This window comes from Sabethes cyaneus, chromosome 3, assembly GCF_943734655.1.
Source record: "Sabethes cyaneus chromosome 3, idSabCyanKW18_F2, whole genome shotgun sequence".
Taxonomy (NCBI): Eukaryota; Metazoa; Arthropoda; class Insecta; order Diptera; family Culicidae; genus Sabethes; species Sabethes cyaneus.
The window spans coordinates 105,793,484-105,811,063 of NC_071355.1; the positions used below are offsets into that span (position 1 = coordinate 105,793,484).

At 41.1% G+C, this 17,580-nt stretch overlaps 2 protein-coding genes across 2 annotated transcripts in view; one reads left to right on the forward strand and one right to left on the reverse strand.

The window, feature by feature from the left end:
* Positions 1-819: 819 nt before the first annotated feature.
* The window catches only part of LOC128741883 (alpha-actinin, sarcomeric), a 90,852-nt gene continuing 74,091 nt past the window's right edge, over positions 820-17,580 (forward strand). The window contains exon 1 of the mRNA XM_053837985.1: positions 820-924. The gene's annotated coding sequence lies outside the window, so the exon portion shown is untranslated. The remainder of the gene's footprint in view (positions 925-17,580) is intronic.
* LOC128739975 (uncharacterized) lies at positions 13,641-15,642 on the reverse strand. The gene is made up of 3 exons (XM_053835483.1): positions 14,997-15,642; positions 14,258-14,826; positions 13,641-13,883 (listed from the first exon to the last, which is right to left on the reverse strand). The coding sequence occupies exons 1-3, from the start codon at positions 15,640-15,642 to the stop codon at positions 13,641-13,643; spliced, it is 1,458 nt and encodes a 485-aa protein (XP_053691458.1).

A 17,580-nucleotide genomic window follows, 5' to 3' on the forward strand; every position in this document is an offset into this window, starting at 1 on the left:
ATGAAAGCTTCAGAGGAAGGTTCCTTGAGGATGTTATTATTTTATGTAGCAGCGAGAAACTCGAAATCTTCAATTTAAATCGCTGGTTCTTAAAAGAATTAGCAATAACAGACAACAGCAGCATATCTATTTACGGTACGACCATTAACTATGGTAAAATTATCATGAAAAGGAATTACATATCCAGATTTTATAAAAGTTATTTATTCCAAATGTCTGTTGATCACAGAATAATCTGTGCGTGCACGCTTAAAAAATTTGACCCACTTTCACGAAAAGTGGAACAGCTCAAAACATGCGTATATTTTACACACCTTTTTTGAGTAACTGTTACTCCTTTTATGAGTTCCACCGTAGAAGCTCATTAATGAGCAATATTTACTCAAAAATGAGTGCCATTTCACCCAAAACTGAGTAGTACTTACACAAATTACGAGTAAATTTAACTCAGTTATGAGGTCGACCTAAACTACTCAGAATTGAGAAATTGCCATTACTCATATTTTTGGGCTGTTCCACTTTTTGTCAGAGTGAGTCGGTTTTTACTCATTTTTGAGTTGAAAGTCACTCATTTCTGAGTTAATCTTATTCATTCGCGGGTTAAATTTTTTAAGCGTGTGCGGCAACACTGGCATACCCAGCTGCATTGTTGCTAGATTATTTGTTTCAGATGGCGACTCTCTAAGGCTCTCTAGTATCGCCGTAAACGATGGAAGAGAGGGGACACGAAGAGAGTCTCTCATTTGCAGATACGTCGAAATGAAAAAGTACCCGAGATTTATCGTATTTATATGACTCGTAGACGTATCTATACGTATTTTGAACATTAAAATTGTTGTGCGTCAGAGGTTCGAAATTCTGTGTGTGTTTCTAGGTACCTATATTGTTTATGTTTTGAATAAAAGTTTTTTACTCATAATTTAGGTAAGCCACAATAAATTATCATTTCTGTTATTAGGTGACTATCATTAAGTGTTGACTAGTAAATAAATATATGATTATTTTTTCTAGTATGAAAGTAGGGCAAAAGTTTGATTCTTATTCGCAAATTAGCGTTCCCGAATAAGCGGTACTTTAAGGGACAGTATCAAATTACCATCTTTGAAATAAACAAATCGTTGATTATATAAAAAATGCATGCTATTTTTTTTATTTTCACATTAGTTGAAAGCGCTACTACAGCGCTTTTTAAAACTGACTATAATTGATTATTGAGATTTGAGCATCAAATGAATCGACTCAGTTTAAAAAAAATGGTATATGTAATACTAGCTACCCGACAAACTTCGTATTGCCACAAATTAAACTATATTGTACATAAATCGTGAATCTCGGATGACCTTTGTCACAATCTCGAGTTTTGCAAGTTTCTGAGGAGTTCATGGGTGGTTTAATATACAAATTTTCCTCACAGTAAAGTAGAAAGCAACTCCCCCCATTGCTTAACCTGATAAAATAAAGCGGATAGCATTAAAATATTAGCCATGATTATACAACATTTCGCCGCATATCGTTTTGCGGAACACGGAACACCACTTCTCGGTTGACCATAACGCGGAATATAGAGTTTCGCGGAAAACCATTTCGCGAAAAACCTTACGCGGGATGTACCATTTCACGAAAAATGTTTTCGTGGAAAGTACCATTTCGCAGGGGTTATTCTCTCCTTACTCGCTATCGCTCCTTCGGGCTCAACTGAAAGAAAGTAATAGGGGAATTGTGTATAACGTGCCCCCCCTGGCCAATGTGCCCTCCCTTCGTTTTGACGTAGGACTACGTCTTACGGCAAGTTTTGAGATAGGGTGTCATTCCCAAAAATCGAAAAATGCGAGCGTCACGAAAAATGAAAGGTTTTGAGCGCTAATAGCTCAGCGGTTTTCCGATCGATTTTCAATATTCTCACACCAATCGATCGGAAAATCTTTTAAGAATTGACCCAAATGAAGAAAAATATGGATTCTTGATGTTAAACTATTGAAAAATTGAAAATAATGAACCTATGTTTTACCAGAATTCTCGCTTCGTGATTGGTTGGAAGATTCTTTACGATGATCTAAACCTATACCAGTTTGATATCTGTGCTTGGGAAGTAAGCCAAATCAAGTGACAGTTTCCTCATTTCAACAAGATTTCTTAACACCGCGGTTCAACCTAGACCATTTTGATGTCCTTGCTAGGGAAGTACGCCAGAGAGAGAGAGTGACAAAGCCCCCTCGTACCAACAGATTTCTTACGAACGCGATTAAACCTAGTCCAATTTGATGTCTGTGTTAGGGAAGTGTGCCAGAAAAAATCACACAAGTTTGTTTGCGAACAGATCGCAAATTCTTTACTGCGAGACGATTAAACTTCGGCGAATTTGATATCTGTGTTGGAAAAATGTGCTACAGCTGTTGTAGTGTTCGGTTATAATACGACTCTGTATGAATACGCATGCTTGCTGTTTCATTAGAAGTGTAGTGTAGTTGATAAAATAGGATTGAATTGGTAAAATCCCTTCAACGTGGGAAATATGGATAATAAAAACAATTTTTATTTCAGTAAGGTAGCAGGAAAGCAATAGTTTGTGTTCTTGATTTTGTTAAATTGTTTTCAAATGCACAATCTTTTGAGAATTGAACGTATGCAATGTTACTATTTTGATAAATGTTACATACAACGCATGTAGCATGTATATATGTTGCATATAGCATGTATACATGAAGAATCGAATGATTACAAGCATGAATACATGCTACTATCACTACAAAGAGACTTACGTAGTCCTGCGTCACCTACATATGCGGTCGTGTCTTGTACACAACCCCTATGATTTTTTTTCCCTAAACAAGCGAAATTAAAATGCAAAACCACCCAGAAACCATAGTATTTGATGGAACTAGCCTACTATGCAAGTATAACAGTTGCCACATGCTGTAAAAACAAAACAAAAATAAATTTGTTTTTGAGCAGCTTCCGATGTACACACTTAAAAAACTCCGCAAAATTTGCCGAGATTTGGATAGCCGAGCGTTCGGTGAAAATTTCAGTTTTGCAAATCGACGTTTACGGATCTTTACTAACGTTTGGCATCATAAAAAATTTTACCGAACGCTCGGCTGTCCAAAGCTCGGCAAAATTTTGCTGACTTCGGCACTTTTTTTGGTGTGTAACTTTTGGCGTTGTTTACATAAGATATTTTCTTGTCAAAATCTGTAAATAACCGGTTGTTGCAATTCGATTGCGTGAAGTGAACTTTAAAAAGACATCCCTGCCAAAAATTGCGGTATGAAACGCTTGATTTGCTTTAGCATTAAATATTTTTCCAAATAAGTAAAAGCAGGCCAATATGTCCCACTTGCGGTGGTGCAATTTGCCCCCTTGCAAATATGGCTATAAACATAGGTAAACAGATCTAAGTTGAAGTCAATTGCCATTATTTAATTCAATTAGTATTGTAGAGTAACCGTGGTGGGAATAATTTATTACCAACGTCCAAATTCCAGGTTATTCAACGACGCGGTGCAAAATGCCACAGCTGCAGTATAATGTGCCCCATGCAGAAAAGAAAAAGTGCACCAGAAGGCCGAAACTAGGTTTATTTTATATAAAGAAACGACATTTTGAAAACAAAAGAAATAGTTTTACTTTCTACAAAATAGAGTTGGTCACTGTCACTGGTAGAAATACTCAAATTACCGCATTGGGCATATTATACCGCAGGTGGGGCATTTTACCCCGCGCAGACGAGAAACAACATTTAGGTGCTTTTATTAAATAATTCCTAGCATATTTATTTTACAATACTAAATGAAATAAACAATTGCAATTGGTTTTCATCTCAAATACCAACATATACTCGTAGTTGTAGCGTTAATTTGGGGAAGCATAACAGAGATATATCCATTTATTCTTAGGGGGGGCACATTATACACAATTCCCCTAGAGATTAGTAGACCTAGGAAAATAAATAAACCTAATTGATAGTTTTTGGTGATCTTGTTTTTGACTAGAATTTCTCGAGTTCGATTAGTTTTTAAGCTACGCAAAAAATTCTGTTTTATTTGTATGAGAGTCCTTGTCCCCCTACCACAGGGGTGAGGCGACTAAAACCATCATAAAAAAAATCCTGCCTTCAAAACCCACTACATGCCAAATTTGGTTCCATTTGGTTGATTAGTTTTCTAGTTAGGAAATTTGTACATACAGTGGTAACCCGATTTTGTCACGTTTTTTACCCGATTTTGTCACCAGATTTTGCTTAGTTTGAAAATCATTTCCAACATGTCAAATGTGTTAAAACACTGTGAAAAGAACTGTGTTCAACAAGTTGATTATCGTGGAGTTTCCACAAAACTTGTTTCTTATCTCCACAACTATAATAGCTAAATAGAAGGTTACTTTCTTTGGTAAAGTTCTTTATAATAATCTTCTCAAAATTTTGTAGAACATTCTTTTGCTCTATCTCAATAAATTTTCTATCTTACATTTAGGGGGGTTAATCAAAGAATCGTTCATACCATAAGAAAGAGCTATTTACGCTGTGAAATTTCTCTGAACATAGTTAACCAGCATAATCAACCATTTCCACGCAATTAAAAAAACGCATGTTTTCATACCTTTGGGACTTGTGCTGTGAAAAGGTTACAAATGTCCACAGAGAGGTAGAAGGAAGTGCAAAATGTCCTGAAAGTGATCAGAATGAAATATATGCAGTTCATTCTAAGTTATCTGCAAAAAAAAAATTCAAAAAATACCCGATTTTGTCACTGTCCCATTTTTGTCACCCCTAAATTCATCATGGGGGTGACAAAATCGGGTCATTACTGTATATCATTTGTATAGGAGGGGTCAAAATTTACCTCCTGAAGAGGCGAGAGGTCTCAATGCACAATAGAAAAAGAATTTGCCTCCCAAAACTCCCACATGCCAAGTTTAGTTTCATTTGCTTGATTAGTTCTAAAGTTATGAGGAAATTTGTATTTCATTTGTATGGGAGCCCCCTCCTAAAAAAGGTAAGGGGTCCTAATTCATCATAGAAAAAATTCTTGCCTCCAAAAACCCCCATATGCCAAATTTGGTTCCATTTGATTGATTAGTTTTCGAGTTATGAGGAAATTTGTTTTTCATGTATTTAGGAGCCCCCCCTCCTAAAGTGAAGAGGGGTCCTAATTCACCATAGAAAAAATTCTTGCCTCCTAAAACCTTCAAATGCCAAATTTGGTTCCATTTGATTGATTAGTTCTCGAGTTAAGAAAAAATTTGCCTGCAAAAACACCCACATGCCAAATATGGTTCCATTTGGTTGATTAGTTCTCGAGTTATGAGGAAATTTGTATTTCATTTGTATAGGAGCCCCTCCCCCCCTCCGAAAGTGGGGAGTGAATTCGCTAATTCACCATAGAAAAAATTCTTGCCTCCAAAAACCTTCACATGTTAAATTTCGTTCCATTTGCTTGATTAGTTCTCGAGTTATGAGAAAATTTGTATATCATTAGTATGGAAGCCCCCCCTCTTAAAGGGGCGAGGAGTCATAATTCCCCTTCTAAAGAGGGGAGGGGTCTCAATTTACCACCCCATCGACATCTCTATATCGAGCTGCAGTGAACGTCAGCGAAAGCATGTCCTGGGCTCAAATATTTGACAGCGGGCCCAAATCAAGCTGCTAGCAGTCGAGTGAAACGAAGTCATGAGATGCTATTTCATTTTCGCTCACGCTGAGATGTTGGCTGCAAAAGCATGATTGCCTGTCGATGGGGTGCAATTTACCATAGAACAAATTCTTGTCACCAGAAACACCCACATGCCAAATTTTGTGGTGCCAGAATGAATACACAGATGCCGCTAAAGGACAGAGCTGGTCAATTACTGACTGATCGTACCGAACAGCTTAAGTGATTGAAGTCAGGTGGAATAGTAGGTTGATTTTCAAACAACACTTTAAATACTTTTTGAATATATGTTAAATCTACCTCGCAATCAGAATATGTAAATATTAAAAAACTAGATTGTAACATAAGATTGTAACATTTTTGTATATTTGAAAATATATATATTTAAAAAAAACTATTAATGCGTTGCAAAAAAATGCCGTTACCAGCGCGGACTCCGATTGTGATATAAGATGTTTTTAAAGAAACTCCTTAGGATCTGAGAGGACAAAAGAAATCGCAATCAAAGTCACTGGGATGATCTTCACTAAGGCTTGGGTGGAGAACGCAGTGAGATCCTTTCAACCTTATAAATCAGCAGATGCAGATGGGATTTTCCCAGCTCAGATTCAAAATGCAGAATCTGCGCTAATTCCATCTCTAATCGATCGATCGATCACTTCCTAAACTAATTAGTCAGTACCGCTATCAGTACTAATCATCAGTACCGCTATCCGGGGTGACATTGTGCCACGGGGGTGAGATTGTGCCAAAAACAAAAAATTTTTATTTGTGAAAATTTATTATATCTATAGAAACTGGTGATCTAAATTCAGAATGATGATGACCATAACATATTTATTCATAACTTAGAATGGAACACAGATGCTATTAGCAAACTATTTAGCCTAAACAGGGTTTCAAAGTTAGCGATCAAAAATGCTCGGATATAACGCTTGTGAAAAATATCCCACACAGGGATGGAAGATCAGTGATTTTGATCAAATCTGTGTGTTATCGCCACACGCACAGATCACGATCCGTACACAGGCTGGCAACTGGATACGAAAAACCAAATTCCCTGATTTTTCCAGGTTTTTCCCGGTGTTTAATAAAACTCTAGGTTTCATATTGCGATATAATTTTAACTGAAAATGTGTTTCGATCATTGATATTTGAATTGTTTATCAATCTACGAGTTATTGAGAAAAATTTCCCCACCTACTCTATTTTCCTAGGCGAATTCTTCAATCACTTTCTCTTATTCTGCCGACCAGCAAATTACACTGCTCCCGTGAGTTCCTTATCTGTTCTTTTTCCCGCGCCAGTTTAGTTTAGTTTAGTTTATTTCACAAATTTGTAGCGTAAGGCACATTCCTTATAAATTACTACAATATAGTTAAACCCAGATTATCTTCCAATATCCTAAAACTACTTTAACTACTACTATTATTCATTTTGCTGATTCTCCCCGTTGAAGTAGGCAACACAATCACGCCGAAATCCAAATATCGTAAGATTGTTTCTTATTTCTGACGGCAGCAAGTTCCAGATGGCAATGCTCCTTACAAAGATAGTGTTTCCATAATGAGCTGTGTTATGTCGCGGTATTACATAATTTCTGGTTCTTAAACTACGGCATGGCTGTAGTTTTTCGTGTAAATATATAGGCGAAGAAAACTTAGCTATTTTGAATAAACATAAACAGACACGCAGTTTCAAAAAATCGTAAAATGTACAACCTAGCAAATGCTTTTGAAGGTGTGAAACACTTGAGAAACGTGATAAGTTGTAAACGTATCTTACGCAACTATTCAAAGCAACCCTTAATCTATCTTTAGCTCTAGCAGATGCATTCAGTAAGAACTCAGTCCCATAGATAAAATGAGGTAAGATCAGTGGCTTAAACAATTTGAGTTTCACATCATGTCTCAGCATACAAGAAGATCTTCTTAGTTGACGTAGACTTCCATATACATTACCACACATTAGGTTAACTTATTGATCCCATTCGAGATCATCTGTCAGAACAAATCCCAGATTGATAGCTTTTTGAACAAACTCTATACGATCGTTTCCGAGCCACACAGCGGGTTTGTCTTCAACTATTCGCGATCTTGAAATGTACATAGGTTTAGTTTTTTCAATATTTATTGGTAATAAGTTACGCTGGGACCATTCAAACACTTTTTCTAGATCAGCGTTTAAATGACTTGTAATTTCATTTATTTCAAGCTCAGATGAGTAAATGTAAATCTGAACATCATCAGCGAACATATGTATATGACAGTAATGCAGGATAGATGGTAGATCGTTAATATACATTGAGAACAATATAGGCCCAAGAACAGATCCTTGGGGGACTCCGCTCACAATATCAATACTTTGAGATAAGTCACCATCCACAGAGACAACTTGAGTTTTGTTTGATATGTAGGATTGTATAAGTTTTACGGCTTTATTGGAAAAATGAAATTGATGTGAGAGTTTGGTGAGTAGTTTGTTATGCGAGACACGATCGAAAGCCTTAGAGAAGTCTATTAGCAATAAAAGCGCCATGCCTCTTCTATCGATCACTTTATGGATGTCGTCATGGATTTTTAAAAAAGCTGTTGTAGTATTATGACCTGATCTAAATCCAGATTGAAAATCATTTGGCAAACTATTAGACTGGATAAAGTAAATGATTTGCTGCTTCAAGACTTTTTCGAAAACTTTGGAGAGCACACTTAAAATACTGATAGGTCGCAGGTTTGACAAATTAGAGCTACGTGATTTTTTTCCGAATTGGAATAACTTTCACAAACTTCCATGACTTCGGAAATTTGCAACAGGTTAAGCATAGGTTGAAAATATAGCAGAAATGAGGTGCCAAGAATGGAAAAACAACTTTAAGAAACCGAAGAGGAATATCATCCATTCCTACTGAGTCAGACTGAATTGAATTCAAGGCTGTAAAAATTTTGTGTTCAGATATAGCAGCAAAATTAAAACCGTTTTCATTGAAAGGAGGTACAGGTAAAGGGGAACTATCGTGAGTAAAATTAGAGCTGAAATATTCATTTATTTCGTCAGAGGTGTGATCGAACTGATAATTATGTTGAGTACGTTTATGGACATCAATATTTTTCAGTTTATTCCATAGAACTTTGCTATTATTTGGAGAAGACATGCTTTCAGAGAGATAATTCTTTTTAGCAATATGGATCAAGTTGGTAACTCTATTCCTAAGTCTTCTATATTGGGCTAAGTCTTGCGCTGATTTATTATTTTTCCATAATCGATACGCTACATCTCTTTGGACTATAGCGCGTAAAATAATTTCATTGAACTACGGATTATTTTTTGGTTTGGACGCTCGAATTGGAACTGAATTGTCATGGAATTTTACTAAAATTTGATTCAAAAAGTCCAGTGCCACGTCAGGGTCAGACATACTATATAAAAAAGACGAGTCGATGGATTCTATAGCGTTCTGAAGTAATACCATATCAATTCTGTTATAATCTCTGTAGCAGCGACCGGCTGTCGAACCAGAATTACGCGTAACGTTGAGGGATGCAAATATTATATCATGCCTGGAGAACCCAGGCGCTGAAACTTGGTTAAATTTCAGAACAAAATCATTACTGCTAGCGAGCATTAAATCGATCAGAGAACATCCTCCGGAATAATAATGAGTTGGCTCAAGGCTAACACAATTTAGACCTAAAACATCAATCACACTGTTGAGCTTTAATGCTGTAGCATTAGTTTTACTAATATCAGTGTTGAAATCTCCTAAAATAATCGTTTGTGGATAATTCAGTCCTAAAGCGATCATTTTATCATAGAGTAATTCGGAGCAATTACTTCTTGGAGGGTTGTATACTACTCCAAGTAAAAACTTATCATTAATGGCAGACACTTCAATAAGCAAATATTCAGTAAGGTTTGGGTTATCCATACCGATATAAAACTCTGATTGACTTAACGTACTATACTTAAGGTCTTTTTTTAGATACACACATATTCCTCCTCCTTGACTGTATGAACGATCGTTTCTAATGAGATTGTACCCTTCAATAGCAATTGAATCATCTGATATGGAGTCATTTAGCCAAGTCTCTGAAATGCAAATAGTATCAAGTTTACTATCGGTCACACAAAACATTAATTCGTTAAATTTGCTCATTTGACGCGCACATATGCTTTGAATATTTAAATGGCATATGTTTAATTTATCTGATAACAACGCACAGTTCATTACAACGCGTGGAATACACGCAGTAGCACTAGAATTTGATAGAACACTGCCACCTGTGCAATTACGGCTATCCAACATCATAAAGAAGCGAGTTTATTCGCAAACTCAGGCGCAAGCGGAGTTTTAGTGCCCATTGCGGATAGCTCTCGAGCCCGCCGTGGTGCTTTGGCTGTCAGCCACGCGGAAATGTTCGTATGATTAATTTTCGTTTTTCGAGCCATAAGCCATGCAAAAAAGCAGTTTAATTGAGCTAATTTTTAATTTCGCTTTACCACTGGTGGCTGTTTTACTTTCTGACCAACGCGGCTTATTTCACTTTGCATAGATTGATCGGGATTTCCTGTTCCGGGTCCAAGATAGAGCCAAAAATTCGTAACGTGGAAGGTATGGTCGCTACACCCGCATTTCGGGTGTACAACAGTATGGCAAGTATTATTCTCTAACATTTTTCTCGAAACCCGAATTTCGCTGCGGTGCCACTGGCATTTACTTCGATGTCATTCGATTCGACTTGACTAACGCCAAACGAAACGCGCAAAGTGAGTGCAAACTAAATTTGTTATATCACTTCACTTGCCTCGCAGAATAAGGCCCTTTGCAAAACACTGAGCTAATTATCGATAACCCAATCTATCGCTTGTGTGCCATACTTCTTTATCTATTTCTAAGTGTTCTTGACTACTCAATGAATCGATCACTGGGGTTGTTTGAAAAATTCCCTGATTATTTCAGGTAATTTAAAATTCCCTGACAATTCCAGGTTTTCCAGGTTTTTCCAGGTAGTTGCCACCCTATACCTATCCTACGATAAGTCTTAGGCCCATTTCATTGGTCCGCTAGTGTGCACTGAACCTTCCAATCACCGGTTTGTATTCCTCCTCCTGGCCGACCTGAGCATTGAAATCCGCGATGACGATCTTGATATCATGTTTTGGGCAGCGGTCGTATTCACCGGTATAGCACCGGTCGGCGGAATGCAGTAGTCACACCAAGAACAAGAACAAGAAGCAAGAAGGAAATGGAAGACAAGGATCTCTGTGGAGACACTCCAGTGGACAGTGAAATACCGATCCTAACTGCGGACGAGTTGATGGATATCCTGGCGAGCGCATGCGTTGGCACAATGTCGAAGAAACTGGAGCCGAGGAACCACCGTCGCCCAGCTTACTGGTGGACCGAGACACTTAGCAACCTCCGCACTAATTGTCTCAGAGCTAGAAGATGCATTCAGAGAGCCAGAACTTCAGCAGATCGAGAAGAGCGTAGCATGGAGTTCAAATTAGCCAGGGCTGTGCTGAAACGGAAGACAAAGCTGAGCAAAAGCAGCTGTTACAAGGAGCTGTGTCAGAAAGCTGATGCCAACCCGTGGTGTAACGGGTACCGCATCGTGATGGCAAAGATCAAAGGACCTGTGGCAACTAGGGAGCTGTCCTCGGACAAGCTGAAGGCTATTGTAGAGGGACTTTTCCCGATGCATGACACTACAATGTGGCCGCCAACTCCGTACGGTCTTGAAGAGGCAGATAATGCCGACGGTCTGCAAGTCTCCAACGTTGAGCTAGTGGCAATAGCTAAACAACTGAAGACCAAGAAGGCGTCGGGTCCGAAAGGAATCCCAAATGTGGTCCTGAAAGCAGGGATATTAGCATACCCGAATATGTTCAGGACAGTGCTGCAGAAATGCCTAGAGGATGGTCGTTTCCCGGACAGATGGAAAATTCTGAAACTAGTGCTGTTGCCTACACCAGGAAAGCCTGCAGAGGATCTAACATCATATAGGCCGACATGTCTACTAGACACATGCGGGAAGCTTCTGGAGAGGATTATCCTAAGCACGTTGACGACGTCCACGGAAGGTGAACACGGTCTGTCAAATATGCAGTTCGGATTCCGCAAAGGGAAATCCATTGCAGATGCTATTCGGATAGTAGTCAAGCGTGCCGAGAAATCAGCTAAACAGAAGCTGTTCTTGTTTGCTCCGTTGTAACGATCGACGGAAAAACGCTTTTAACAGTGTCAGCTGGGAGGCCATCGTCGAGTCGCTGCACAAAATGCATGTCCCTGGATACCTGTGCAGAATTCTGAGGAGTTACTTTCAAAACCGAGTGCTTGTGTACGAGTCCACAGAGGGGCGGAAGATGATGAACATCACGGTGGGAGTTCTGCAAGGCTCCATCCTCGGCCCAACGCTTTGGAACGGGATGTACAATGAGGTATTGACGTTGAAACTGCCTAGGGGAGTGCTGGTAACTGTCCCATTTGTTGATGAATGCGGGCTGGCTGAGCTCAACTGCAGACCACACAATCACGGCATACCTTGCGAGCGGCGCTGCTACGACGTAATATCCAAAACCGTGTCCGTACAGCTGCCAACAACGACTGAGGGCCACAGTGGAGCTGCTCGCGATGCACCTTAAGAAGGATGAACGCTGTTAATATCGAATGTTGAGGCAACAAGATTGGATGCTTGTTGTCGTAACTCAAATCCGACTGCTGCAGCCTGCCGCCCACCCTGACGACACCGTTTCCATCCAGGAACGGGCTTAGCTGATACAATGGACTGTTACGTTCGACACTGAGGCCTAGGGTAACCAACGTATTTTGGACCCCATCAGCACCTGTACATAATTTGGACACCTACAGCAAAATCAAATGGAAGTGTCCAAATTATGTACAGCTGCTGATGGGGTCCAAAATAGGTTGGTTACCCTAGCTGCAATCGACTTAGTTCTCCAGAAAAGTGTTGCTGTTGTGTGTGTCCTAGGTATTTTCCTAAAGCAAAATCGATTTCCTTTGGAGAGAGCCGAGTAGAAATGCGGAACTCAGAGTGCCCAAAGCGAAGCATCCGAACAGTTATACGTAGAAGAAGCTGTAAGTTCGGATAGTACCTGGCCATCATGTCATCTAAGAAACGATTCTCATAAACAGTGAGGCAGCTCACGGCGGTAGCTCGCTGCTCTCTATCTATTTGCCGTAGCTCATCGGTGTCGAGATCATTGTTTGGAAATGATTCGCTGTTCGTCTCTAATGACTTCCAACTAGGACCATGCCACCATAGATTGTTTGTTTGAAGCTGGTCAGGAAAGGCGCCCGTGAGATCAGATCTGCCGGATTATGATGAGTACCCACGTGAGACCAGTTGATGAATGGTAGATATGTAGTAATCTCCGCTAATCGATTTGCCACGAAAGTCTTCCATCTTGCCAGTGAGCCAGGCGAGGACAACCTTGGAATCGGTAAAGGAACGAATCTCGTATAAACTGGTATCCGAAAGAGCTGCTTTAACATTTGCGATCAATCGTGAGAGAATAACTGCTGCACACAACTCAAGACGGGGCGTTGTCGTTCTGCCATTGCCTATAGGTGCCAGCTTCGATTTGGCACACAGAAGATGGGAAGAGATATTTTCGTTGTCGTCTACGGCTCGAATATAGATGCATGTGCCCATGGCCAAGTCAGATGCATCGCAATAGCCGTGTAGGTAGAGACGAGACCACTTCCGTATGCTGATCACCTTGCGAGGTATCTGAAATGAATTGAGAAGCGAAAACTTTCGCACCAAAACTAACCAATCGTTGGATAACCCACCGGGGGGTGGTGCATCCCAGGCCACCTTCAGCTCCCACATGCGCTGCATTACCAGCTTTGCCTTTACGATTATAGGTGCTAAAAGGCGGGTCAATAGACTGGCAATTTGTGATAAAATAGTCCGTTTAGTGGGCTGAAGGATCTCAGTTGGGTGGTAGGAAAAATGGAACTCGTCACTACACGGCTGCCATTGCATTCCGAGGGTCTTGATGGTACTTTTTCACTTCTAAATCTGCTTCACTAACGCCTTCCAACACGGTTTCACTATTTGATGCCCACTTGCGAAGATGAAATCCCCCTGCCGCAAACATTTCAGTCAGCTGCTCCCGTATCAGCTTTGCTTCTTCGGTTGCAGCACCAGTAAGAATGTCGTCGACGTAGATGCCCTTTAGTGCCTTTTCCACCACATCTGGATACTGCTGTCAGTAGGCCTCTAAAAGCTGCTGTACGCATTTCGTGGCCAGGTATGATTCGCTTTTAGTTCCAAAGGTGACCGTATTTAACCGATATTCATTTATCTCATCATCTTGTGACCATAAAATTCTTAAAAAGTCACGATCGAGCTCATGCATCCATACCATACGATACATTTGCTTCGCATCACCAACAAGTACGACTGATGGGAGGCGAAATCGTATTAAAATATTAATCAGTGAATCATGAACGACCGGGCCACACATTAGTATATCGTTCAATGAGAGACCACTGGTAGTCTTCCCGAAGCATCGAACACGACGCGGCATTTGGTAGTTGAACTTGATGATTTGACTACGCAATGGTGTGGGAGATAAACCGATTTTGCAGATGTACTGGTATCGTTCACCAGTGACATGTGACCGAGAGTAATATATTCACGGATGAACGCATGATATTCACCTTTGAGTTCCGGGTTACGGTCGAGCATTTTCTCGATATGACGAAGCCTTTTCTCTGTAATTTGCCTCGACTCACCCAACTGGTTGGGATCGAGCAAGAACGGAAGACGAACGACAAACTTGCCTGTTTGATCCCGGAACGTATGCTCAGAAAAGTGTTGTTCGCAGCGCTGCTCTTCTTCGGTGAGATAACTGGATGCTGCGGCGTACTCTTCAAGCTCCCAAAATTTACGAAGCTGCTGAGAAAGCTCGTCTTCGGTTGATGCTAGCAAGCAAGTCGAAGCGTGAGATCCAACAGATCTGTTCGGCTCGTAATAACGGCCGGCAAGCACCCAACCGAGCTTTGTGTTTTGCAGTGTTGGTAGGCTATTGTCAGTGCTGAGAGCAATCTGGCCTGGCTCAAGCATATGAAAAAAGAGCTTAATTCCCAGTAATACTTCTACCTTACCCGGGCGATGAAAGTGTGGATCGGCCAAATGTATTGACCCTGGAATAGGACAAGTGTCGATATTTGCTGCTTTGCATGGAAGCGTTTTAGTTATTTTCTCAAGCACCATGCACGAAACGGAGGTGCGGTAGTCCGTTCAGCGAGAAGAAATGATTATTTCAGCACATTTATTAGCGTGCGCTGGAGTAGCAGAAATACCTTCGAGGTACATGTTGGCTGCTTGGGTTTTGAGACGAGTTGTTTGCAAAACTTTTCACTAATAAAGCTAACCTGCGATGCACAATCTAACACAGCACGGCAGGCGTGCGGACGTCCGTGGCTGTCCAAAACGTTGATGGTAACGGTGGCGAGCAAGACATTAGATGCATCGAAGCAAGATGACGGGTCGAGGGCCGCAATCAAAGAATGGGTTGGTGATCCAAGGTTTGTCTGGGCCGAGACTGACGATGATAATTCTGATGGTGGGCTTGCTGATGGCGTAGCCGGATGAAGCAAAGTGTGGTGAGGTAAGTTGCATTTCCTGCAAGTACCTGATTTACAGCTTTCACTGGGATGTGATTTCAGGCAATTGTGACACAGCTTCATTCTGTTGATGTGGGCTAATCGCTCTTCATAATTCATGTGGATGAACCTGCCACAGTGGTAGACATGATGATGTTGCTTGCTGCACACATTGCAGAACGGTGGGTTTGTGGCGACGAATGCGGTAGCGCCTCTGTATTGAGGTTGATTCTTGGAAGGTTGTTTAAAGGGCACAATGACTTTCGGTTTGGCTGGCTGAGCTGCTTGCAAAGCGAAATTGCGTGATTCCACGAGCTTTAGGAAACACTGCAGGGTGATATTCGACTCCTCCATTTTTGCAATCTTCTGGCACCACAGTTGCTTTGTGTCTGGATCCACCTTTTCGCTGAGGATGAACAAAAGTCACGTGTCACGATCTTCCCTGTCCATTGCTTTGAGAGCCCGAATAACCTCATCTGAAACATCATGGAGTGATCGCAAGCCTTGTGCAGTGGATGACGTCAGTGTTGGCCGCGCGAGGAATCGCTTAATATGCTGATTCGCGATTTCACGTGGCTTGTCATACCTAGACTTTAGTTTTTCCAAGGCAGGTGGATAATTGGCATCCTCTATTGTCAGGTGCGAAATCAGGGATGCTGCTTCATCAGTGAGGTTAGTTTTCAGGAAATACAGCTTTTGACTATTCAGCGTTGGGTTTTGGTGGACCAAGCTGTCGAACAAGTCGTAAAATGATTGCTAATCGAAATAATTTCCGCTGTAGACAGGTACATTCATCCGAGGCAGTTTGAGATCCGATAATGGGGATGCACTAGCGTTGTGGTGTACGACGGCAGAAGAGGTTGATGGAGCGGCCATATTAGCAGACATCATACGGAGAAATTCAGCTTGTTGATCGGCAAGCTGCTTAATAACGTCATGCTGCATTGGCTGTGGGGCTGCCACATATTCTCGATTTGTTACCACTTCGAGGATTTTCAATAAACGAGTTTTGAGATTAATGTAATAATCTTCAAATTGTCCTTGGCGGCACACTGCCTCGTCGTACGATTTATCGTCCTCACAATGCTCCAAAATTTTCTTATGCACACCACTATATGAAGCCCACACACAGTTCAAGGCATCTAACTCGGCTTGTACATGAACTTCTTCAGCCTCTTCTGGCTTAATTTTTGCCACAACCTCTGCAATCCGCTTCATTCGCGGTTCGAGTGATTTCCTTTCACGGACGAGTTTATCCATCTTGGTGGATTTCGCGCACTTTTGTTCAATTGTTCAAACTCACACTTTGTTTTTCTGCACTGTGATGCCGATTGGCAGAAGCACTCTGGGCCTGTATGGCGGCGACGGGGCCAATTCGTGGGCACTAGCGGGCACAGAAAATACGGGTCGCGACGAATTTTCGCGATCCGGTTCGAAGGACCATATGTTAGCGTGAGGTCCAAAACAGAGCACAGATATCGTTGACTAGCGGGAGACGTATCGTGATAAAAATGAAACACGTGTGACTTCTATCAAATTAAGGAAACTTATATATTCTATTTTGCTCGTATGGCTCGGTTTTTATAAGCGACGGATAATAGATAACAATGGGCACAGTCCCAAATATATTCAAAAGGTGTTACAGCGGAGCTTCTTAGACAGAATCACTCCTTTGTTGGTAGCCGCCGTCCGTGTCGCTCGCTGCTATGACGAGTAGGGTAGTCGCTCCCATTTTCGCGCCAACAGAAGGCTTTATCGATAATATTGTATCATCGGTGATAGGCGAAACACTTGAGGAGGTGAAAATGTTAGCGACCGAGGCAATAAGATCAATAGGAAACTGGATGCAGGGAGCAAAGCTGCAAGTAGTCCACCACAAAACGGGGGTCCTGCTGGTCAGTAGCTGTAAAGCCGTACAGCGGACAGAAATCATTGTCGGCGAGCACGCAATTGCTTAAGCATCTTGGAGTAATGATAGATGATAGGCTTAACTTCAACGGTCACGTCGACTACGGCTGTGAGAAGGCAGCGAAGACTATCAACGCGTTAGCCAGAATAATGCTGAATAGGTACGGGCCTAGTAGCAGCAAACGATGACTACTGGCCAGCGGATCATCGTCGGTACTACGATATGGAGCTCCAGCCTGGATCGCAGCGCTGCGAACCAAGCGGAATCGTGTACGGCTAAATAGGACCTTTCGGCTCATGGCCGTGAGAGTAGCCAGTGCATACAGAACCCTATCAATGGAGGCAGTATGTGTTATCGCCGTGCTTCTCATCTGTATCATCCTC